Below are 26,536 nucleotides of genomic sequence, written 5' to 3'. Positions count from 1 at the left end.
TTATTAGTTTTTCGATTACAAAATGTTATCTTGATAGGCTACAATATGTAAAGACTACTAAATGTTCTCTTTAATGTTGGTTAGATGAACTTCCTTTTTAATTAGCCACATTTACAGAATTTTATTGAAGGTGAGGTGGCTACACACAACAGAAGCCGAAGTATTTCAGCATAGCTCTCCTTGGGCCACAGAGTCCCAAATTCAAAGGTTTCTACCTGCTAATGACACTACGTGTCCAAGGTAGGAACTTGCCAGAGCTACACTTTTTACCTCACTATCTCTTCACACCAGCACTGCACTATTTGGGTGGAAAAACTACAACAACAATTGATGTACTTAGAGTTAAAGTAATGTTTATGAACAGAATCTACTGGTTCTTGAACTAAATATAGTATTATAAGGTTATAGTCTTGTCCTGAGGGGAGAAAGCAAAACAGTGCCCAAGTGCCTCTGAACAGTATCGTAGCCTTTGTACAATCCTGTCCAGGATTGTACAAAGCCCTCACTGCACTACCCTCCCCCACCCCTCCACCCCTCCACCCGCAATCCCCACCAGGCCAATCTGTTTGCCTATGATCTAAGATCTCTGAAACTTCTGAAGGAGGAAAAGACTCAAGTACAAGAAACTCAACTATCCATTTATTTTTGTTAAATATGCTTAGATTTTCCCATATTCTATTTAACTGTTCATTATACTCATGAAAACAACTAATACAGAGCTAAATAGTCTGGCATATTAAAAGCAAATATTCATTAACCTTTTCTCAGTTAAGATGTCTAAATGTAGTTGCAATCATAAGGACACCTGAAGTTTCTTTCAGCTTTAAGAACAGTATTACAAACAAAAAATATCAATTAAATTCAGGTTCTTCAGGGACCTAGGCATAAACATTTTATACAACTAAGAAATATCTGCACATTCAATCTTTATTATTTATTATATCCTTAAGAACTGCATGTAAGACAGAAAAATCACCTCTGGTTAAAGCACTCTATGATTCTAAAATGCTATGCAACATTATTTTAGCTTTATCAAAGGTATACTAAAGCGCCACTGTTCAAGGCTCTCAAACAGAAGCACATTAAAGCAATTTTTATCTTTGGAATAAATGAGAATTTTCAAGTGTTTTACATGAACGCAAAAATTATAATTTAGTGTAACCTAAGAAATTCAGTATTATTGAGTATAACAGCATAAAAACTGTTTAGACATAAATATTCTATAAAACTTTGAAGGTTACTTTTTAAAAGATGTATATATACTATAACTATGGTAGTCATACAGCATCAGTATTTGGAAAAATTTACTTTTGCAATATTTGTAAATATATATCATCTTAGGATAGTAATCAATCTGGTATAAACTGTGTGTAAGGGCTTTCATATTAAAAAGTAAGGAACTACAGAAGACTAATGTTTCAGTGAAATCTTTCAAAGGCAGTATACAGTATATATGTATGTATGTGTTTGATTGTTATCTTTTCAGTGGATTTCAAAATGCTTTATTACTGCAGTTGATTTCCTTAAATGCTGTAATTATTCACACAAGGCCTCCAGAGCAGAACTGCTGATTTTTTTCAATTACTGAAACTAAAGCCAGGAACAAAATTTGTATTAACTACCCAGTGTCTTATTCCATGCTTTAAATGGGAAAAGGCTGTTGCTCCTGTTAACTTTTTTTTTGACATTTTACCTGGTGATCTTTGACACCTGGATTTTTGAAAGAAATATAAATGAGGTATTCTAATACTAGTAAATATTATCAAAATGTATTATATAACTTCATTAATTCATAATGCCTATTTCATTTGAGTATCTGGGATGAAGATGGGGGAAAAAAATAGAACCTTGGAAGCCTGGACACAAAAAAATGAAAGTCAAGAAAATCCAAATAGAAGAACCAAATAAACAAAAATTCACATTTTTATTAAGATCTTGGAGGAAAAAATAAGTAAATTTAAAGCAATCTAATAATAATCCACTCATTCATCTTTTCCTCAAATAAAATTAAAACAAATGAAAATGAACTAGCTAAAAGGGAGAATTGATTACGCTTTTAAAACTTCCAAGTATTAATGGAAAACATTTAAGAAAGTATTTCTTTTTCTCAAAATTCATTTCAATTTATCAGTTTATAATGTTCAATAAACAAATAGATCAGAAAATGGTAGTCAGTTTAAATCCTGAGCAAGACACTTCTATATTTATATTTACTTTGCTTAGGTAGAACACTGTTATTTTGCAGGGCCCTCTCCACAAATGAAGAATTAGCAAAATGTCATACTCTACCGGCAATCTGCTCTTAACTATGTGTCACTTGGCAATAAAAAACCAGATTGATCTATAGCCACTCTTTGTGGCTTATAGAGAAAAGTGGAAGGGAGTCATCTGCAACAAACAATTGCCAATACTTCTTCAGAGCCAGGGTCAATATAGAAAAAGTATAAAAAATTGTGTAGCTTAATCCATAGGAACTCCTGAGGTATTAAAGATCTATTTTTGCATGACCCGAGTGACTATTACATTATTGAAAGTTATTGTAAGCCACAGATTGCTTGGAAGGATGGCAGAATACAAAACAGTGCAGAAGAGCAAGCAAAAAACAAGACTTGAATTTGTTCACCTCTGACTAAGCAGTTCAGTTACTATAAAAATGTATTTAAAAAAAACCAACTCTTTAGAGTAACAGTGTGTATTTTACAATTTTAAAAACTTGGTACATGTAAGAAAGTTCAAGCAAGACACACTTTCAAAAAGATGTATTTGTACACTGCCAAAAGTACACATGAAAGTTTTCGTGATGCTCAAAAGAACACTCTTAATTAAAAGATGCAGCTCATTCTAAGAAGTACATTAGACTCAGTATATTACACTTGGGCAATGGACAGTACTATTCAAAATACTTATTCATAACAGATAAGATAAAAAACCCCAGCTATATTTAAAAAAAATGCTTACAAACGGGATCCAGTATTCATGAATACCTGTTTGGATATAGCAAGAGGTTTGACCACAGAGCTTGTGGGAAATGGACTTTCAGGAAAAAAATTCTAGAAGGTACAAAGAAATTTTGGGAATTAAGGATCATCTTCCTTTATAAATTAAAATGGCCATGTAAGACATTTGAAATATTCCCAAAACATGGGTTATATTTTTATATTTAATTTAATTTAAAAATACAACTTAAGAACACATTAATGTCTGGCTTTTATGTCCAACTTTGTTAATTTCAGTGCTTGTATTCTTTTATTAAAGAAAGCAAAACTGATTAATGTTTGGATTATCTAGGGTGGGGGAAGTCACCAAGAATATTTAATAAAACGTGTTACTGAATACCATCTCTATTTGAACAGCACTGTTGCTCTGGCAATTAAGAGCAGATGTAAGGTTTCCTGACTCCAACAAGGACTCAGTGTCAAAAAAGGGTCTGCTGGCCAAAGAGCTCTCTTTAATGTGAACGCTAAACAGGAGCAAGGCAGAATTACTGTCTTCTCTGACTCAAACAAAAGAGGAGAAAATGGATGTGATTTGGAGTCAGATCTAGGTTGGGATCCTGGCTATGTGTCTCTGGGAAAACCACTCAAAACCCATTAGATCTGAGTTCCTCATTCCTAAAAGAGCTGTAATTTAATCTGGTAACCCACTTATAAGGCTGTTGTAGAGCTCAATTAGGATGGTGTACTCTAAACTACTTTACAGGCCACACAAGAGTATTGAAGCAGTTTCTCAGCATTGGCACTGTTGACATTTTAGGCTCAGTATTCTTGGCTTTTGGAAGATTATCTGGTACACGGTAGGATGTTCAGCAGTGTCCCAGGGTCCTGCTCACCATATATGCACCTGCCACTTGTGACAACCAAACATGTTTCCAGATGTTGCCAAATATCCCCTGGAGGGCAAATTCATCCTGGTCGAGAACCATTAAGATTATTCTCTTTTTTCTCCCTCATTATTTTGTACAGTACTGGCTATATCATTCAATGGATGTGTGTGTATGTGTTCTTAATGCTTATTCATAAGACATGGATTAAGATTATACTGCCAAATTCTAAATTCTACTGATTCACTCAAACATTTAAAGTAATCACAGCTTAATAGTATGCACGTTTAAGTGTTCCCACTTCTTTAGTCAAAATATTATTCCCTTAAACACTGTACCTTTCAGTACAGAGGTAAAATGATCTCAAGTACTCTGTTAATTCTGTAAGCAGGCCATGACTCAATAAATGAAATTACTATGTGAGAAATGGGTTAACTCTTCTCTCTGAACAGCAATAGTGAAGGTGTTACAGAATAAAAGCATTTTGAAAGAATAAAAATTACTTTAATATAAAATGGTTTTATATAGACAAAATGCCCAAGAATTGTATTATTTGTTTTATGCATATTTGTAATTTATAATTTATAAAGATTTTGTAAGTATCCTAGTTCCTAGCCATGGGAAGTCAATAACAGTTTATTTATTTAATAGGCACATATTTATTAAACACTATGTGTGAGGCACTGTGTCAGATAACTGTTGATACCATCAGTAGTAAGTAACAAAGACATGGTCTCTATTTTGTTTTTCATTTTACTAGACGAGAAAATGACCTCTAGGTTTTCAACTATGATACAATACTATGCTAAAAACACACTTACAGGCAGTGTATAGAGTGCTGAGGAATTTACCCAAATCATGCCCATGAATATGTGTGGGGGAAATTGTGTATTTCTTTTTGGGGAAGAGGTGGAGGAAAACCCAAAGCAGATAGAGAAATAAATGATAATTCTGATGACATATATTAACCAATAATGAAGGTTACATATGCCATTTAAGTTTCTGTCAAATGTGGTCATTTAGATTCATCTATGAAATTACTACCATAACAAATAAAAGCAATTTACCAATTTGACATGCTGAAGTACCATGTGTGAGTTAGGTATAAAAACATGAAATTTGCAAGAAGATTCTCTTGATAGCATATAAGAATCAGAATTGACCATGATTCTTTGGCAGGATACCATGTAGCAAATCTCATTTGGTTTTATTTTGTTTCTATTTTCTAGGTTAAGGCAAAATGGTATTTAGCAATTCTTTTTTCTTAACTTCAAATTTCACTTGCTACCAACAGAAAGAGGCTTGGATAGGAAGCCTAGAGGGAACCCCAAAAGTAGAAAATAAGGAAGAAAAGGAGTCAAGGGACAACAAATATTTTTAGATAGTTGTTTCCTCTTTCTGCTGGGCGCAAAAAAGTCTTGGTTCAGCTCATCTGCTCATTTAAAAGCAGCGAGCAAGCTGGTAAAATTCTAGGCTAGTATTCTCCCTTCTGGGAAAAGGTTTACTACCCTCCTTTTTGGAGATTTAAGGTATCCTGTCAAGTCGGCTTCAGTATATATAAATGTATAGTTTTCAATCTGTCTTCCTAGTTACTGCATGCAAGGTATCTATTTTTATGTCCTAGACAAATTGGAGCAAGAAGCATTTTATAAGTACCAGGGCTCATTATTTCGGTCCCACAGCTATTAGACCACCTGAGTTGGTCTATGATACCTGATACGACGATCTCAGGGACATCCAGAATGTTGCCAAATGAAGCAGTTTTACGGTGGCCCCGTTTAGGCTTGGAATAGGCTGCAAAAACATATATATACAGTATACATGCAAACAACCACAAACAGTAACACAGAAAATGATTAACTACAAAAACAGAATACTTTTCAAATAGTTATGTTAATAATACTTCATGCAGAATGGCATGCAGAACTATCTAACTTTTTATCCATGCTTAGAAAAGGCATGATTTAGGAGAAACAAACTATCAATAAAGATGTTTCACATACTGGTTTTATTAGCAGGAAAAGAAAACAAAAGGACAGAGACAAACAAAGCTGCAAGGTAATAAAGCTAAATTTCAAACATGTTCACAGAAACAAACTACCTAAGTGAAATCACTGATAAGCGACGGGAGGGCTAGGATGAAAGTGGGAAGGGAGAGAGGAGTTAAAAAGAAATAAGCTGCCATATTTGTTTTAATCACACAAACACAAGAATATATGTTCAAATCAGATGTTTCCTGAAGTGTGCTATAAAGTAAAATTTGTGATTAAATGTAATTACTGAATTAAAGTGTGAAATGTTTATGCTTTTGTAAATAAATATTTACATATACTTCTATTAAACTGAGTATTTACTGTACTTTCCAAAGTTCAAGGTGCTTTTCCATTAAATGTGAACAGTATTAAAAGCTGGAGAGTGAGAGTTTTTCAAAGTAAGACAATCATAAAAAATCTGAACTATAAAAAATTCAGTGATGTTCAACAGCATCTGTTCTATATTTACAGAGGGTAGGATAATTTAAATATGGTTGTTTTTAACCTAGTGAAATATCACTTCTGTAAGGAATAATTATAAACCAGTGCCTGACTAGAAAATTGACACTAGCAAAGATATAAAAACCGTTATAACACCACTTCTTTTTTTAGAGTAGTAATCATTATTTAGCAGTTCTAACTTGAATGATATCCTTCAAGCAAAAAGGTTCCCCAAGTGTGAAGATCTATCACTGTGTGCACTATTCATCTGCCACTACACTGAGATGCCCTCACTCCACAGAAAAACACCTGTGATTCAGAGACCAGGAAGGCTTGTTAGTAGCTGGTGAGCTTCATTCAACTTGATCATTTATAAAGATCTTCTGTGTGGCCAAGACTGCCAGTACCCTGCCAATCTCTATTCTTCCCTCCTTCTTAGCAACAGAACCCTGAAGTTACTCAGGATAGCAGTGTTCCCAGATAAAAAATCGCAAATCCTTTTTTCCCTTGCAGCCATGAGTAGCCATTTGACCCTATTACTATAGCCGAAGGCATCTATATGGAAGTTGTTAAGGGGAACTTCTGGTAAAGATCCTTGAAAGAGTCTGGGCATGGACCCTTTGGCCTTTCCCTAATTTTCCTTTCTTGCTGCCTGGACTGTGGATGTGATGACTGCCGATTATGATAGCTATTCTGGAGCACAAAGTAACCTTGAGGATGGAAGCCACACAACAGGACTGTGGCCCAGAGACAGATGAGCTCAGGTACCTAATAATCCTAGAGCCTACCTTCAAATTTCTTTATGTGTGAAAAAGAAAGCTTATGTGTTCAAGACACTATTATTCTGAATATTCCATTACAGCTAGCTGATTCTAATGCTGATACAATCAGTGTTCATTATTAGATGAAGACAAGTAAAGTATGATGGTCCTCTGAAAAACTTCTGAAAAGAGCTCCACAAAAAAGGGAGAATTTTCTATTTAGAAAACAAAACAAAACGAATGAATGAGAAAAAAGACCTAAAAAACAAACAAACAAACAAACAAACCTGGTTAGCTAAATTAAAAAATGTGTATGAAAATACATGATACATGAAAATACACATGTATACACATATATGGTTAAAAGACCAGAGGTAAATACACAAAACTGTTAAGTGTTTATTTCTTAGTGGGACAATTATGAAAAACTGTTTTTTTGGTTGTTTGTTTCCATTTCCACATTTCCCATAAAAGAAATGTATTTACTTTTATAATTAGCTTCCCTCTACCCCTGGAAGAACTGAAAGAAAACAAATTAAGCCAGCATTACTAAGCTGAAACCTGGTTGGAAAGAAGGTTATAAGTTCATTCAGGTAATAAAACATATACAATTGACCCTTGAACAATATGGGTTTCAATTGTGTGGGTCTAATTATATGTGATTAAAAAATATATCATATAGTATTGTAAATGTATTTTCCTTACAATATTTTCTTTTTTTTACAAGATTTTATTTATTTGTTTGACAGAGAGAGAAAGAGTACAAGCAGGGGAAGCAGCAGAGGGAGAGGGAGCCAGATGCGGGGCTCGATCCCGGGACCCTGGAATCATAACCCGAGCCAAAGGCAGATGCCCACCCAACCAAGACACCCAGGTGCCCCTATTTTCCTTACAATATTCTTAATAACGTGTTCTTTTCTCTAGTTTACTTTACTATAAGAATACAGTAGAAAATACATATAATATACAAAACATGTGTTAACTATTTGTTACTGGTAAGGCTTCAGGTCAATATTAGTAAAGTTCTGGGAGAGTTGAAAGTTACATGTGAATTTTCTTTCCTTTTTTTTCTTTCTTTTTTTTTTTTTAATGATTTTATTTATTTGAGTGAGAGTGAGAGCATGAGGGGGTGGGGAGCAAAGGGAGAGGGAAAAGCAGGCTCTTCACTGAGAGTCTCTTCCCTGACATGGGGCTCCACCCCCTGATCCTCAGATCATGACCTGAGCTGAAGTCAGACACTTAACTGAGTCACCCAGGTACCCCTGGATTTTTCATTTATTTATTTCTTTATTTAATTTTATTAGGTTTTATTTATTTATTTATGTAGGGAAACAGCATGAGCCGGGGGAGAGGGGTGAGAGAGTAAGAGTGAGCTCAAGTAGACTCCCTGTCAGACACTCAAATGACTGAGTCACCCAGGCAGGCACCCTACATGTGGATTTTCAAATGCATGGCGGGTTAATGCCCCGAACCTGGGCGATGTTCAAGGGTCAACTGTAATTGTTTTTGTGCTAACCAATGCTTTTGTAATTAATCCTTTAAGAACTGAAAAAATGTAATTTAAATGCTAGATTTTACAAGATTGAATAAAATTACCACGATCTTTTATATAGCAATTAAAAGAATTAGCTACACCCAACTTAGCTATTTTTGCTACTGGAAGGAAGAGGAGCAGATTGTAAGGCCAAATCATATTTGGATGTAGAGTACATTTTTCTACTAATTTCAAAACAAAGTATTTGCTATTATTTGAAGTCAGCACAAATTCTAGTAGAATCACTAAAAATCCTCTAAAACATTCTGGTTTTGGCAAAATTTCAATTTTCCACTTAAATTTTCAGTTCATGTTCGAGCTGAAAGAATTACATTTGATAAAAATATATTTTATGATCCAAATCATTTTACATATCATATCTGTTTTATTTGGAACTGGAGAAAAACATATAAATTATCTGCTAGAAGCTTAGAAAGTATCTTGTAAGCCTATTTCCTGCTTTAAAAAATTTTATGACACAAAAACCCAATACTCCCACTACTGAAATAATTAAAACTACTCTTTCTATTCCTCTTCAGATTTTTATTTCCCTTTTACCTGTGGTTGCAGCAATCCTGGCTTCTATTTCAGACATGTCAGCACTCATCCTTTTGCCCTCGGAGGTTGGGGGCAAGCTTTCCACGCTGCTCCCACGGGAAGCTCCCAAGCTTAAACGTCCCGATTCACTCTGTTAAAATTATAGGTCAATTTGAATTACTGAAGCTCTTTAAACTGAAAAATCCTGGGCAGCCTAGGATGAGAAAGATATCACCTGAGATCCTTAATGGATTCTGTTCTGTTCTGAAAGAAAAGGGAAGTTTTAAGGGAGAGGAAGCTGCAAAGGTAAGGGACGGCAAGCTCCAGAAAGGGCCTTTAGGAAAGGGTAGTCACTGGAGTTGGGAGTTAAAGGCTACAATTATTAGTTAACCTAAATGCCACAGGTAAGATGAATGAAATCACTTAAAATACTTTTAAATCAATAATAGCAAAAATATATCTGGACAATATGAAACGATAGACTTAGGGCAAACTCCTTTAACTGGGTAGTAGAACCAAGAAATAAGCATTTTACTTTTTTTTTTTTTTTTAAGCATTTTTACATTTTTAATCATCAACCATTAAAGTTAGGGAACATCACAGGCAGGGAGCTGCACTGTTGGCAAAGGCAGCAAACATCAGAAGGGAAAATAATTTGATTAGTGATAAATGGTAGGAGAATCTCATTTTATGTCTCTTTCTTATCTGTCTGCTTCTGGAACAAGATTCAGCATTTGTATAATGGAAGATAACAAATAATTTCAGTTAGTATAAAGTTATGACTACTAGTAAGGTCATCACATAATTTTACTTTTAGTAACAAAACAAACCTGTTGCTTTGCCTGATTTTTCAACAATTTTGATTCTAAGCGTTTAATAGTATCATTTGTGGCAGGAACTTGCTCCATATTAGTGTCACTTTTATTACTGGTATTTGTAGAAGCGATGTCCATGAATGAGCCTAGGAAAGTAGAAATATTTATGACTACAGGTTGGGAATAATACAGAGGCTTCATTCAATAATATGAAACTTAAACTCTTTTCTAAACTAACAAGACATGAACAGGAACAAAATAAGACTTTTCAAGCCAATGAAGAAATCCAAACCCATTTTAAATGAATTTTAAGAATAACACAAAAGGGAACCAAATATTTAGTCTTCTAAAAATCAAGGATGACTATAAGGTTCTTAGCCTCAGCTAGTAAATCAGAGCGGCCATTAATCGAAGTTGGGAAGACAACGGGAGAAGTAAATTTGAGGGGAATGTCAGGAACTTAGTTTTTGGAAAATGGGAAATGGGAAGTTTGAGTTCTTATTAAAGATTTGTATATATTTTGACAGAGAGGAAAAACAGCGAGAGAGGGAACAAGCAGGGAGCGTGGAAGAGGGAGAAGCAGGCCTCCTGCCAAGCAGGGAGTCCAACATGGGGCTGGATCCCAGGACCCCGGGATCATGACCTGAGCCAAACTGCAGACGCAGTTCCTATTAGATATCAAGTAAGGAGTTGGATATAGGAGTATTAGGTTCAGGTCAGTAAGGGAAGAAAATATCAGCAAATAGATGGTATACAGAGCTGTAATATTGGATAAGACTACTGAGGAAACGAGTATAGAGAGATAAGCATAAGCAAAAGAATATTAATGACTGAGCCCTAGGCATGCTGACATGAATAGGTTGGGAAGATAAAATTACCAGCAAAGGAAACTAACAAGAAAGTGGCCAGAGATAGAAGATGGAAATCCAGGCTAATATGATATCCAAGAGACCAACTAAAGAAAGTGCTACATAAAAGGAGAAAGTAATGAACTGTGTCAAATGTTGCTGAAAGCCAAAAAAGATGAGAACTGGGGGCGCTTGGGTGGCGCAGTTGGTTAAGCATCTAACTCTTGGTTTTGGTTCATGTCAGGATCATGAGATGGAGCCCCAAGTCGGGCTCTGTGCTCCTCAGGGAGTCTGCTTAACATTCTCTCCCCGTCTCCCTCTGCCTTTCCCCCACGCTTATGGATGCACTTGCTCCCTTCCTCCCTCTGAAATAAATAAATCTTAAAAAAAATGATGAGAACTGAAAATCATTTCAATTTAGTCTTGTGGAGACAAATGGTGACCTTGACAAGAGCAATTCTGGAGTAGTGGTATAATAAAAGCCTCAACAGACTGGGCAATAGAGAATGAGGAATAGAGAAGCTAAGAGGATGCAAATACAGACTATATATGCCCTGGGAATATATTCCAGTAGAAAGGCTGGTGATACAAGGGGCTGAGGGAAGAACTGCTGCAAAGAGCAGATGGGATACAGTGTTCAAGTAGACAAGCTTGCCTCTGGTGAGAAGCATGGAGAGCTCAGCCATAGTAACAAAAAGAACGTAGAGCAGATGGACACAGATGCATAGGTAGGTGGGCAGATGTAGTGGGGGAGCCTCTGGGAGCTATCTTCTGATCATTCCAATTTTTCAAAGAAATAGGCAAATAGGATCAGCTAAAAGTGAGGAGTGAAGAGGAGGTATCTGAAGTTTGAGGAGAGAGGCTAACGTGTAAAATCAAGTCATCTAGACAAGAGGAGACAGACTGAACTACAGTACAACCGTCCAGCATCACTCTATCACTAAAGCATATGAAGACAGTAAACACGTGTTGTCCCTAGTCACATTCAGTTGCACAGTTACAGGCAATGGCAAGATGAGTGTCAGACTGAACCATCTGTGGTTTAGTCAAACAAGCCTAAGACAAGAAATTATAATAACTATCTGGAAGTAAGTGAAGGGAGGATAAAAGGAAGGATCTAAGAGAACTGTGGCTCAGTGAAAAGATGGAAGGATCAAAGGCCTGAAAGTCACAGTACTTAAACAGGAACAGAGTTTGGAGGTGGTGGTAGAAACAAATAAAGGAGTTTTAGAGAAGTTCACTTTAGAATTCAGAGCAACTTAAAGGTTTTCAGTAAAAATAGAATTTGGGAAAAATATTAAACCAGCTTAAAATAAAGGTAATTATTTTTGAGGTGAAGGAAACATCAGCAAAATTATTTTTCAGTAAAAATAAAATTTTACGTACAGGATAAATATAGTGTACATATGCACATGTATCTTTTAGTTGTAATTAAATTAATAAGTGCTTAAAATGCCATATATTTTGAAAAGCACAGTTTTTCTAAGTTGGAGACTTATTTCTACTGTCTCTTCTGATGATCACAAACTACAGAACCCACTACTACTTTGTATTTAGAAAACTAAGGAACTTTGAACTAAAAATAAGAGTTCTTAAATAAGAGTTTGTATAGACTCTTCTATAAAGACCAAAAAGAAGAGTGTTCATGATAAAAAATATGCAGTTTTTAAAATTTACAATGATTTCTAATATTATTTGATTTACCCATATCTGTGTAAAAATGATTATTTTTCAAATAAAGAATGACATTCCCAGCAATACAATATACTATCTTTTTATATTTAACTATACAAGAATTCTAAGACTTGGAAGCAAGACTTTAGTAACTCTTTAATCTGGGTACCTTCCTGAACAATGATGCACCTGGAAATCCAAATTGCAGTCAATCATATGAAATGAAGAAATTAAAATGCAAATGGAGACATCATTCATTGCCTCTTGATTATAATTTCATGGGAACAGAGACAAAAAAAAATCAAGTTATTACTTTTCCGATCTATCCATTTACCTGTACTGGTAGCAGAGTTGCTCTGTCCTTCATCTGAATACTGACAAGGGTACTGTAATGGCTCATCTGCTCCTGGAAAGTACTATATATGAAAAAGGAAACCAAAATTTAAAATTTCTTTAATACAAAATAAATACTGTAAGAATTAACTTGAAGAATACACATTAATTATTTCCTTGTCCTGGGAGGTGAAAGTGGCAGAAATGGTGCTTTATTTTCCTTATGGCATATACTGAATTTATAGTGGTCTAAACTCAGTATATGCCTTAAGTTTGTGAACTTGCAAAGATGATGATAATGTGCTACTCTTTTAAATTTCAACTGTGATCAATGCTGTGTATGTACTTAAGTAGTATCTATTTTACACAGAGCGTAGATACTCCTCAAGAAAACAGCTATATTTTTCCAGAGGAACATATCAAATATAATAGTATCATTCCTCATAATTAGGTAAAATGTACTTATGTTCTCATAGCACCGATACAAACTTTCAAATTGTTAAAATTATTGTCAGTCTGACAACTGAGTTTGGTATGTCAGAGAATAACGGTTAGAGTATTTTGAATACCAAAGACAGATTTATGCTGTTCCTCTATAAAATGGAGATACAATATTGGAAATTTTGCTTGTCAAAAATTAAAATTCAAGGGGCGCCTGGGTGGTTCAGTGGGTTAAAGCCTCTGCCTTTGGCTCAGGTCATGATCTTAGCATCCTGGGATCGAGCCCTGCATGGGGCTCTCTGCTCAGCAGGGAGCCTGCTTCCCCCCTCCTCTCTGCCTACTTGTGATCTCTGTCAAATAAATAAATAAAATCTTAAAAAAACAACAACAACCTAGAATTCAGGGAAAAAAAGAAAGGTGTTCTTTTCAAATAAGACAAAGCGGATATAAGTACAATTACAATCTGAACAATTTATATATCCCAGTGTTTTAAAGTATCTTACTATGGAAACTAAGTTGTTTTCTTAAAAGCACATCTTTAGGGCCTAAAATTCTACAAATAGCTGGTACCCACATATGATGGGTTAAACTTTAATCAAATTAGTTCAAGCTTGGTTTACCCAAATCATTTTCAGTAGAATAAACAAATCTTTGACCATCTAGGAAGTCTACATTTAAGGAGACTGAAAGGTTCTTCTACCGAGCAGAAATTATTCTACTGTTCTAAAATTCAGGCACTTTCATAAGTATGTGAACTTTTAAAGTCAAAGTACCACTTGGGAGATTTGTTAATGTACCAAAAACTAGAGGCCTAAAATTATTCAAATAATTTCAAGTGTCTGCTTATAGACTAAAAAATTTTGATAATCATTTGAAAGGATTCTTCTAAATTAAAAATTTCTATTAAATCCTAGATGTTTAAGTTTCTAATGGTACAAGAAAAGCTAAAAATATGTAATGAAACACCAAAAGATAAAAATCATGAAATACACATGTCTGGGAATACAACCATTCTATTGCCTTACATAAATTTGACTGCTTGATGAAGATTTATCCTCAAGAAAATTTCAAATTTAGTCTGTCAAGTATTAAAGTAAGAAAATGACCAAGTCCTGTATAAAGACATCTAATTTAGCTTCTCAGATTACAGATGAGGCAACAGGCCCCCAAACAAACACATTTGTTCACTAAATTAAGCAGGAGGAAAAAGCAAGTTCAGAAATCTAGTTAAGCTACCCTTCCATTATAAAGAACTAGATATTTCCCCCAAAATAAGTCTTCTCCTCTGATTACATGAGTAATAAATGCCCATTCTAACTTGGATAATACAGGAAAGTATAAAGCAGAAAACAGCAATATGTCTTTTCACTTTTAAAATCCCAAATTCAGTATATATATCAAATTCCCCTAAATCCAAAACCCCTCAAAAGAAGGATTATACCCGCATCAAGTGAGTCATTATTTTCACAATTTCCTCCATTGAAGGGCGCTGAGAAGGATCTTTAGACCAACAACGAGTCATCAGGCTCTCAATGGGCTTAGGTAAATTTTTGATCAGTGGTGGTCGAGTACCTATAATTGAAAATTAGAAGGGGAGAAAGAATGGATTTACCCAAAGAATGGTGTAAGCTTTTTATATGTACTCCCAATACAGTATTTATTTTATAGATCTTGTAATTTAAGATTTATTTTGGAATAATAAAAGTACATTTTTTAATCTATTAGGTTTACATTATATTTTCATAAAGGGGAAGGTACACCTTCCGCAAAGTTAAATTAAAATTTTTATATGTAGTACAGTAGGAGTAAGACTGAGAAATAATATCTCATTTGTTCTAAACATTTTTCTTTTAACAAGTAATAATGGCTTAATGGGTGCTTTGAGGTAATCTTACTTGAACGAGGTAGGTTTTCAGATTCACTATAAAAATTTCAAATGTGTTTGAAAAATCACCTTCCATAATAGAAAAGTCATCAACTATGATGTTATACTCACTGATCCCTAAATGACTCTTTTGTCAATGCCAGACCTTTCTGGCTGCTGTGAATCCATCACTTCACCAACTGAAAACTGTCAATTTTTGTGTAATTACCAAGATTAACAGAAAGGTCCCTAACTGAAAAAGAGCCTCAAATATAATGAAATCTTTGTAATTTTACCAGCAAGTTAGTTCTTTTATTCTGTACTTTCCTGACAGTCAATTATTTACTGACAATTAATAGAAAAACAAAACACATTGTCTTAGTCAATGCTCCAGCTTTCTCTACAATGACATTAAAGGCAGTAAACTGAAAGACAGTACAGGAAACTAAAAAGAACACATAGGATTACTCATATGATGGTACTGTTTGATAAATCTATGAATGATCTAGTTAGGCAGGTATTTTTATGATCTGTGGAATAGTGTACTAAAATGCCAATAAAATTTAAATGCCATAATCAGAATGATTATAACCAATTGACAGAAATTAAATAATAATAATATAAAAATAAAAAAGGTTAAGCAATTTCCCTCCATGAAGAGTTTATTTTCCCAAATCAAATGTGAAATAACTTGATTAATGAAGAACATGTATTCTAATATCCTCAGTGGTTAGAAACATCACAACTACATGTCTAAAAAAAGCAGGAGGGATAAAGGACACTGAGTTCATAAGTCAATGTAAGTTAAAAATAGGGACACTGGGAATCAGGAAGATCTGGATGGGAATCCCAGCAATACTTTACTAATCTAATGACCCTGAGTAACTTCCTTTTCCTCTCTAAGTCTTGGTTTCTGTAAAATCGTATAACTGTTAAATGAAGCAATAACATACTCCCCTTATAAGGATGAATGAGAAGATAAAAAGAAAGCATATGTGAAGCACTTTGTGTTTTGCTTTTATGAATAGCTGAAGTAACAATTCTTATTATTATTCTTTGCTCCCTCAGGAGAAAAGGCTATACCTCCTCAATGACCTTAACCTTGATAAAGATTTTATTTATTTATTTATTTTTAAGTTTTATTTTCTCCACAGAGTCCAATCTGAAGCTTCTCTAGCCCCTAGAGAAAGCCAAACTAGGTAGTGGGCTCTGGCTGTCTACTGATGGCCTTTCCTTAATTAGCTGGATCAGCAGACTCCTCAGCCTTGGGCAAAGGACAGGACCACTCTCAGTACTGCCCTACCTGATTCTGGGGGTGAGGAGGAGGGTTGGAGACTGATGACAGCAAAGTATTCTGGTAACAAAGAATTGGACATTTTAATGTTAGAGATAAATGGTCTTCTTTGGGGGTAGATACAATTGTCCAGACAGAAAATATACAAAATATATAAAAGAAAAATTTCTTCTTACGAACCGTTATGAACAGCCCACATGATACGGAAAGCTGGGCCACCAATCTCATCAAAGGGTTTCCGACGTGTTATCACTTCCCAAAGGATAATACCCCAGCTGAAGACATCACATTTTTCACTGTAATTGCTACCTAAAGACAAAGGTGGTATAATTTCAAGACTCTTTTCCACATGACTTACAGGAACAACTGCTTTCATAAATTTTTAAGAATGAGCACTATGTACAAAAACAGGAGGATGCTGCATGTATAGCTAAGAAATTACTCTTTCTTAATTTCTTAAGTAACTTAAGTCTCTGCAACAAAACATTTATTTATGAACTGAATATTAATGATGCACTAAAAAAATCCACTTTAGAAAGGTGGTCTTCTTCTACCTTTTCATGGAGAGCCACAGGATTTGTCTTTTATTTATTCAGACTTTCACTTTCTGTGGGGCAGAGTATAAGACATCTGCACTTTCCTTTCTTTCATTTTTTTTTTTTTAAAGATTTAATGTATTTATTTGATAGAGGTCACAAGTAGGCAGAGAGGCAGGCAGAGAGAGAGGAAGGGAAGCAGACTCCCTGCCGAGCAGAGAGCCCCATGCGGGGCTCGATCCCAGGACCCTGGGATCATGACCTGAGTTGAAGGCAGACACTTTAACCCACTGAGCCATCCAGGCAACCCACCTTTCTTTCATTTTAAGAACTTAATTTCATTCTTAAATTTTCCTACCCCATTCATTACTCTATTTTCACAGCAGAAGAAATTTCTAATTAAATGATAAAACTTTCTTTCCAGTATCTGGCAAGACAAAATTCTTTTTTTTTTTTTTTTAAAGATTTTATTTATTTATTTGACAGAGCGAGATCACAAGCAGGCAGAGAGGCAGGCAGAGAGAGAGGAGGAAGCAGGCTCCCTGCTAAGCAGAGAGCCCGATGCGGGCCTCGATCCCAGGACCCTGAGATCATGACCTGAGCCGAAGGCAGCGGCTTAACCCACTGAGCCACCCAGGCGCCCCAAGACAAAATTCTTAATTTGCAAACTTTAAAGTTGTAAGCAGTGAAAATGATGGATAACAAATTTATAGTAAGCAGGTTATGCTGTAAAATTTATAGGATCACTAACTTGGGCCGATTAGCAAAATAAACAGCAAAAAAACTGCCCCAAACCCCCAAAATCCATGTAAGAATGACTATAGTACCACACATGCACTAAGAAGTATACTGTAAACACTAAAATATTAAAGTCTAATTTGGGTAATAGGGACTGACATCTTTCAGAAATGAAGAAATCACTATAGCCTTACAGTACGAACTTTATTACTCTGAATTATTTCTGGCCTCTGGTATAAGTAAGTCTTTTTGCTCTTCACATTACAGTAATACTATGTGATTTTAACTCACAGAAAAGCATTTTAAATGAATTGTTTCAGGGGCGCCTATATGGCTCAGTCGGTTAAGCTTCTGCCTTCAGCTCAGGTCACAATCCCATGGTTCTGGGATCGAGCTCCACACAGGGCTTCCTGCTCCATGGAGAGCCTGATTTTCCCTCTCCCTCTGCTTGCCAGACCCTCTTATCAAACAAATAAATAAAATCTTTTAAAAAATTGTATAGTTTTAAATCAATGTATTCTGTATATGAACTTAAAAACAGGAAGCACTATTTAATTTTGTATAATTTAACATCTGCTGGTTCATTCACTTTTTAACTGAATTTTATGGCAAAACAGTTCCACTCAAGAGACCAACTGCACAGCAAATTTCTCTTTCTCTCAGGTGGCTAAAAACAAAGAAACAAACTTTGAATTCATCAAAAATAAAAGACATAATCCATAATTAGAATCTGATTACTGAACATGTCTGAATTTAATGGACATACTTTCTAACACACAAATCACACATCTTCAGTTCAACTTTTCTCATTTAAAAGATAACTTGATGTTTTCATACAGAAAGGTATTATGAAATTTATGAAGTGTTCTTTTAGAACTTGAGTGAGATACAGAGATGTAAAAGAAATTAAACATCTCATCCTTTACTAGTCTTTCTTAGTATCGTATTTCTACCAAATTACCTGCAATCCTTTTAAGGCATGTTCACTGAGACTGTCAGTTTTTAATTGCTAGGAAATCAATACAAAGTACAGCTGATTCTTGTTATTCTTGGTGTTTATGTTCTATAAAGTTTCTGTGAAGACTGGACTAGTGAAAGCTGAGTCATTTGCTCATGGGGGCAATCAGGGTTAGGTTCCTGTGAACTTCCTAATGTCACTGATCAGTATATAACCTTGTTTCATATGGGTTTCTGTTTAAGACACCTTATTTAATATATATGTGAGTTCATTAACATTGACTTTTAACTGAATAACTCATGTCTGAATAAAGATTAGCTAGCATATTTCTCTGTTAAGACATATCACAGCCTTGTTATACTTAGAACCACTAGAAAGCACTTCAATGCTGCTCTTGGAGGCCATCTTAAACAGCGAAATCACCAACAAAAAGCACATAAAAAACGAAAAAAACCACAGCACTAAGTAGATCATTAAAATGACACAATATAAGAGCCGAAATGAGAAGGCAGTGTGTTGTTTTGCTACTTAGCTGGGAACATATGTTGGACAACTCAAAATGTTGCCCTGCTCTATACATGCCTGCAAATAACCATGAAAGCACCATGAATACTGATTTTCAGGTTAAAAATAGGCACGTTTTACAGTTGCAATAGGTGGAATATGAACATGAGGCTTGAATGTACATATACTTGAACTTGCATAGGACACTGCTAGACAACATGAATCTTGCTATGAGATTTAAAATCTAGGGCTGCATTTATTTACTGCCTCTTAGACTTTAATACAGTTGACCTGTGAATACTTGTATGAATTGCAGAGGTCTACTTAAATGTGATTTTTTTTTTTGAGAAATACAGTATATTATAAATGTAGTATATAAATGTATTTTTGAGAAGTACAGAACTACTATAAATGTAGTTCCCTTACTGTTTTCTTAATAATACTTTCTTTTTTCAGTTTATTTTCATGTAAGAATACAGTATATAATACATACATAAATATGTGTTAAAAGGCTGTTTATTTTGTCACTAATGTTTATGGTCAATAGTTGTCTTTAAGTATTTAAGTTTGGGGGAGTCAAAAGTTACATGTGGATTTCCAACTGCACAGGATGGTCAGCACCATAACTTCTAGGTTGTTCAAGGGTCAACTGTATATCCTTTCTAGTATGTACTGTGCAGAAATAAAACCACTGAAACAGGGTAAAGCCATAAACACACTCTGGATGTACAGAGAAGGCAGATTATCAATCATGACATGCTTTTGTTATTTACCTTCAAAAACCTCAGGTGCCATCCAAGCAGCACTCCCCTTGTTATTGGTCATATGAGTCTGAATGTCACAGGCTGTACCAAAGTCACAGATTTTTAATACTGTCCCGCCTGCAACCAGCAGCAAGCTGTTTACAAAACAACAAAAACAAAGGTTGTAAGACCAACACTTGATTATCTACAATAAAAGAGGAGGCATTTGTGGTAATAGAAATGGTTAAGCAAAATGTCATCAGCTTTTGTCAAACACTTCTTGGTCACTCTAATAGCTCAATGGTTCAGAGGAATATTAGCAAAAAATAAATTACCTTAACCTAGTTCTCTTAGGGAGACTGCTAGATCCACATTTTGATGTCTTCATCTCTATCTTCATAATCTTTCCTGACTACATCTCTCTGGGCCAAAATAAAATATCGATTTAAAAAAGTTCTAGTAGGTCAACATTATGTGTTCTAAAATGGAAATCAATGCTTTTGTAAGTCACTTGTCCCCTAAATTCAATTTACCTATTGCAGTGTTTTTCAAGCCAATGGGATGTAGGTGGAAGTGATGTACTTCCCTTTCAAGCTTGGCCATAAAAATCTCCCACATATATATATTCCTTTTCCTTTCCTCATATGCCATGGAGTGCAGAGGATTTTGAGCTACAAGGAGCCTGGGATCCTGAGCCACCATATGAGAAACTCGCTATTTCATTTTGGACTTCACATGAGTGAAAAAAAAACAAACAAACTTGTATTTTGTAAAACCATGAGATTTCAGAGCTTACCTACTGTTATCAGTGCAACTCTAACTGATATAAGAAACTGGTATAGAAGTGGATGCTGCTATAACAAAAATCTAATATATTTGATATTAGCTTAGCAACAGGCAGCAAGAAAGCTAAAACTGGAAGCTGGAACGATACAGATCCATGTAATGACATGGCAAAACATTTTGTAAAAATTGTCTCCTATGATAATCTGTGGCCTTGAAGGACTGGAAAAGCTGACTGCTTCTAAACTCCAAATAGCAGGAAATAAGACTGACAAAAGCCCTTAAGACTCAGTACTGCAACAAAGAACAAATTAAGAGAAAGTACTTCCCACCTGAATGTAATAGTTTAATTAAAACGTTCCGTTAAGAAAAGGCAATGTGGCCAGAAATCAAATAAACCAGGTTCAATATTTTGCCAAAGAAAGAATTCTGGTAATAGTCACAGGCATATGAAATTGACTGGAACCAGGGCGATCATAAGCCTACTCTTCAGGAGATTAATACTGTCAAATGAACCACAAATTTCTAAGTAAGACTTTTGAATATTTTGAGTCTTACAACAATCCTCAGGAGCCCAGATTTTCATAAGCAGTGTGTAGCTGGAAAATCTGTACAGCTTTGGAGGAGTGTATACACCAATACCCACATCTGGCATGGTATAAAGAATGCACAAGGGGGAACCCAGAAAAGGGTAAAGCTTGGAATCATGAGCAATGGATAAGGGAGCTCCTTTTCAAGGGCCAAAGGTCTGATCAAGACCCCTCTAACAAATCCAGGGTAGAGGGACCAGACAATGCCAAGACTTCACCCCTAGAGACTAGGAACTACTGTATGCCTCCATGCTTCCCTTTCCCCAGTGGAAAGTTTTACTGATTGTCCATCTTTCAGCTATTATGTATTGGGTAAATGGGGAGAGAGAAAAGTGACAGACAACTTGTCCTTTCAATTCATTTGTTTCTGAACTATGGAAGGCCACATCCAGACCAGGTGGAGGACTGCATGTCATCCTGAGCTGTTCATCTGGATGGTGAACTGGATGGTGACTGTTAGAGCCTTTGGGACGTTTAACTGGCAAAGAGCCGTGAGCGGTTCTAACCGGTGGTTAGAGCAGTAAATACTCCGGGTGACTGGGACTGGCCATTGCTCATAAAAGCCATCCCCTTCTTCCTCTGGGGCATACAAGACATTTCCCAACTTCTACTGTAGGTAATTATACCTAAGACTGGGTTGTGGCCACTGATACGTAGGTAGTGGGAAGGTCACTTCCAGGCCTTGTTCAAAAAACCTCTCATATGGGATCTCTATTCTCTTTATCTGCTGGCTGAATGCTTAAGTTCCCAAAGTCCTGGAGGACGCAGAAGTACAAAACGGAGGGAGCTTAACTGGGTCCTTGAATGACAATATGGAAGATCATTTGCCAAACAGGAACCCCTCTTTTGGATTTCACATGCATGAGCAATAAATTTCTCTTGTGATAAGCCCAGTATTAGCTACAGTAGCTGGTTTTAACTAATACTCCTAGCTATTAGGATTCCTTTAAAGAAACTGATACTCAGAGTTTTAGGTTTTTTTTTATATCCCAATGTAACTTATTATTCCTATAAAAACTGAAATCAATATAAAGCATTTTAAAAGTGTAAAAAGAACTATGAAAGTAAAAGACAGTTTTATTACCTTACTCAAAAGTTAAACATTTAAATGTGTAAAACACTCTCTGTATCATTACCTAAAAAGCTGAAAGTCATGTGTAAACAAGTAGAAGTAATTCTACTTGTTTTCTATAAAGAAATAATTCTTTATTTTGAATCCCTTTCAACCACCTTCTCTTACACACAAAAGATATTTTTTGTTTTACATAGCCAACATTTATTTTATTTTTACTTATCTTGTTTCACCATTCCTTCTTGAATCTTATACTTGTCCTACATAACCATTTTCTTTCTATCCCAACTACCTTCAATTAAGGTCCATTTATAGTGAATTCTCTCAGGTTTTGTTTCAAAACATCCTTAACTCCCACCCTTCTCCTTAGAAAGTAATTTAGGGCAGGTACACTATTTTCTCTCAGCTCTGTGAAGTTATGATTCCAGTTTTCCAGATTTTACTAATGGTACTGGAAACTGTACTTCAGTCTGTCAATACTTTGTAGGTAATCTCTTTTCTGATCAGCTGATTTAAAAATCTCCCTTTTGTTTTTGTTCTTCTGTAGCTTCACTAAGGGTGTGTCAGAGGGTAGACTTCATTTATCCTGTTTAGAAATCATACCTTTGTCCAGAAAATTCCTGGCCAATCTCTCTCTCTCTTTTTAAAAATATTTCATTTATTTACTTGGCAGAGAGAGAGAGAGATCACAAGTAGGCAGAGAGGCAGGGAGAGAGAGAGGAAAGCAGGCTCCTTGCTGAACAGAGAGCCTGATGCAGGGCTCGATCCCAGGACCCTGAGATCATGACCTGAGCCAAAGGCAGAGGCCTAACCTATTGAACCATCCAGGTGCCTGTAATCTCTCTGGAGTCATAAACTAACTCCATCCTATTTTCTTTTACTTGAGTTCTGTGCTCTTAGTCCTGTCTTTCCTTTCCCCTGTGTTCCTTAACCTATTGTTTTTCTCATTTATTTATTTGTTTGTGTTGCATTCTGGGTAGTTACAGATATATCTCACAGCTCCCCAATTCTCTTGTCACCTATTTCAGATCTGCTAGTTTAAATTTTTAATTATTCTTAAATGTATTTTGTTCTTTTGGTCCTTTTGTATAGTTTATTCCTTGCACACTTTAATTCCTTTTTGGGGGTAAATTATAAAAGCATATTTACTTTATATTTCATATTGATAATTCCAAATATCTGGAGTCTTAATATTTGAGGGCTTACTTCTGCTTTCTGTTATTTCTGCTTTTACCCAAGGTAACTTGGACCCTTATGGATGTGGTAATTTTTATTGTGGCTTCATATCTGATCAATTTTAATCTGGAATAATTAAAATCTGGACTGAAAACATAGGACTTTATTTTAAAATTTTTATTATTTTTAAAAAGATTTTAATTATTTATTTGTCAGAGAGAGAGATATATATATATATAGAGAGAGAGGCAGAGGGAGAAGCAGGCTCCCCACTGAGCAGGGAGCCCGACGCAGCACTCGCTCTCAGGACCATGAGATCATGACCTGAACCAAAGGCACATGCTTAAACGTCTGAGCCACCCAGGCGCCCCAAAACATTGGACTTTAAAATGGAGTTTCACTTACTACTAGATGCCATGGGACACTACCAATCCCAAAAAACGTTTAATCTATTTTGTTGGGATTTTTCTGGATTGTGCAAGCAGGGCAAATTCAACTCACAACAACATATGGGGAGACCTCTGTTAAGAAATAAATGCTTGCCTAGTCAGAAAACTGGTATTTTTTCTAGCCCACTTTTAAGTTGTTCCCTCCAGGGATCCTAAATTTATGGAGAGATCTCAGTTCTGCTACTTCACCTCGTGCTGAACACAGGACCTACCTCCAATTACACAAGAGCCATTAACACCAGGGCTTTACATTTTTGATAATGACAGCTCACAAAAGTCTTTAGCTTCCATGCTTGGCTTAAATTCTCTCAGGATTCAGTGCTTTCCATTTTTTGCCCTGATGATTTCTCTTTTCTTATAAGATCACCTATATATGTAAAAGGGTATTTGTTGTCATACACATTTATCTCTGGGTGTTTGTTGTAGGATGGATATTCAATTGATCTGGTTCGCCATACGCTGGAGTGTCAAAATTCTTATCATGTGAGCATAAGAATCAAAGCCATGTTTCTACACAATCTCTATCAGCACACACAGGTTGTTAGGATTTGAATGCATAGATACCGTGGCTTAACTTTATGCGGTTTTCAAACCAGGGTATGAAACCTTGCCATTTTATCAGTGTATGCCAGGATAAGCGACAGGGAGCCTACAAAGCCTTAGGTTAAAGCTAGCACTTCTCCATGGACCATCACTTTTACTCAGTTTTAAGTATTTTTAACATCCTAACATTGACTTTAAAGCAAATTACATAATATATGCAGGTGAAGTAAAATGTGCATGCAAAATTCCTAAAGAAGGGTTATTTGGGCTCTGTCCCTAGTCTTAATGGCTGAGGTTACATTATATCACAACTTTGTTCTGAGGGGTAGGAAAGTTTGAGAAGCACCAACTTAGGGCATTAAAAACTATGCAGAATCTCAAAACATTAAAAGACTGAGTAGCACTCTGTTTTCTAAAAACAGCTCTATAAATCGAGACTTCTGAGTCTAAGATTGCTTATAAGACCAAGAATAGTTTCAAGTACTTACTTAAGAGATAACAAGAATATTATTTATCTATTAAAAATGAGGCTAAAAAATAAAGAAGTAAATATTTGAATACAGTGATATAAAAAGATGTCCATGTAAGTGAAAAAAGCAACATTACATACAGTGTAACCCATACATTGTTAAAAAAACAAAACAGTGGTTACCTTTGAGGAATAGGAGGCAGGAAAGACTTGCTTTATATTTTTCTAACTATTTGAATTTGTTTTTAATCACAAAAATGTACTATTTGAGAATAACATATAATTTAAAGAAAAAAGTAAAATAGTCTCTAAGGAAGAAGGAAAAAAATGGTCCTTATTTTAAATGTTTTTATTTTTAAGATACTTCTAAAAATGTTCAAACCCAAAACCATTCTTATGCTTTGAATGTGTGTGTGGGAGGATCATAACTCTTATTATGGTTAGAATAATTTAATGAAAGATTTCCAGAAAATTTTCTGAATTTAAGATTCTGATTTTCCTAGGTGCTATATTACCCAAGTATATTCACCAAGTAGTATACCCTTACTTAGGTTTTCCTCTTGATGACAAACAGAAATAAAGATAAGTTGTACCATCACACTGTAGTAATATTCAATAGCAGTATATGGGTTCCATTGAAATTATAATTTTTATATATTCTTTATATATAATTTTCATATTAAAATTCTAACTGGAGAGATTATTTAGAAATTAGTTTCTTTTTAGTCTAATGACTGATAAACCAGATAAACTGCTACACACATTTCCATAATGTCACAAATACTCCTATAATAACTGAAGTGGAAAGAATGCTAACTGCAATTTCCCTTTATATGCACATCAACAAAAAACTTCCTGTTTCACTGTTCTTGTTCCAGCTCTAACTACTCTTTACCCAACAAAAGAACAATAACTGGTTTTCCTTGTTTCATCTTGATAGATTCAATTTTTTCTGAATGACTTTTACATTATTATTATTATTTTAATTAGTACTCCTTCACTAAGATTTTAATATGTCACTAGCCATGAGCATGATATTCAAGGCTCACTGAAATATGCACCTAAATGTTCTCTGTAGGCTTACATTCACACAGTTGGGATCAAAAACACACTTTTATTTCTGAAGTACATGTGAATGAACCTGCAAAAGATGAATAAAATAGGGCACAAATTGACACTATATAAAATACCTAACCAAATCATCAGGTGCCTTCTTTATATGCCATTCAGAGGAATTCTTCCTGACCACAGAATCCACAGGTTTTCCAGTGACAATAACATAGTACATGTGCTTGTATATACAATTTCATATGAAAACACAGCCATTTCAAAGAACCTTCTTCCCAGTACATTCTGAAAAATCAGTTTTAACTCTAAAGCCCAGTTTGTATACAGATGTCCCAAAGATAATCTGAAATACTACAGGATGAGTGCACACATAAGGATGCCCAAGAGGTATGCATGACGTAAGCCAGACTTCCTGCAAATATACTGATGGTATTTATTAGCAAAAGTTAGAGGCCCTATCTACAAATGATTTTAGTAGGACATAACTGGTCTAAGTAGGTTCAGTAAATACA

At 35.2% G+C, this 26,536-nt stretch overlaps 1 protein-coding gene across 3 annotated transcripts in view; it reads right to left on the bottom strand.

Moving 5' to 3' along the window:
* MAP3K7 (mitogen-activated protein kinase kinase kinase 7) overlaps positions 1-26,536 on the bottom strand; it is a 74,384-nt gene that overhangs the window by 27,024 nt on the left and 20,824 nt on the right. For 2 of the 3 annotated variants that reach the window (XR_006384220.1, XM_044245467.1), the window contains exons 6-12: positions 19,905-20,029; positions 16,576-16,704; positions 14,679-14,809; positions 12,798-12,879; positions 9,957-10,087; positions 9,148-9,277; positions 5,534-5,614 (exon numbers count right to left, since the gene is read on the bottom strand). Coding sequence is in view for 2 of the 3 variants with exons in the window: in XM_044245467.1 (XP_044101402.1) it covers positions 5,534-5,614; positions 9,148-9,277; positions 9,957-10,087; positions 12,798-12,879; positions 14,679-14,809; positions 16,576-16,704; positions 19,905-20,029 (809 nt within the window). In the remaining variant the exon portion in view is untranslated. The remainder of the gene's footprint in view (positions 1-5,533; positions 5,615-9,147; positions 9,278-9,956; positions 10,088-12,797; positions 12,880-14,678; positions 14,810-16,575; positions 16,705-19,904; positions 20,030-26,536) is intronic. The other variant, XM_044245478.1, reaches the window with a different exon arrangement.

Source organism: Neovison vison, chromosome 1 (assembly GCF_020171115.1).
Source record: "Neovison vison isolate M4711 chromosome 1, ASM_NN_V1, whole genome shotgun sequence".
In the NCBI taxonomy this organism is placed as follows: Eukaryota; Metazoa; Chordata; class Mammalia; order Carnivora; family Mustelidae; genus Neogale; species Neogale vison.
Note: the sequence above shows the minus strand (reverse complement) of the source record. Positions and strands in the feature narration are given on the sequence as shown.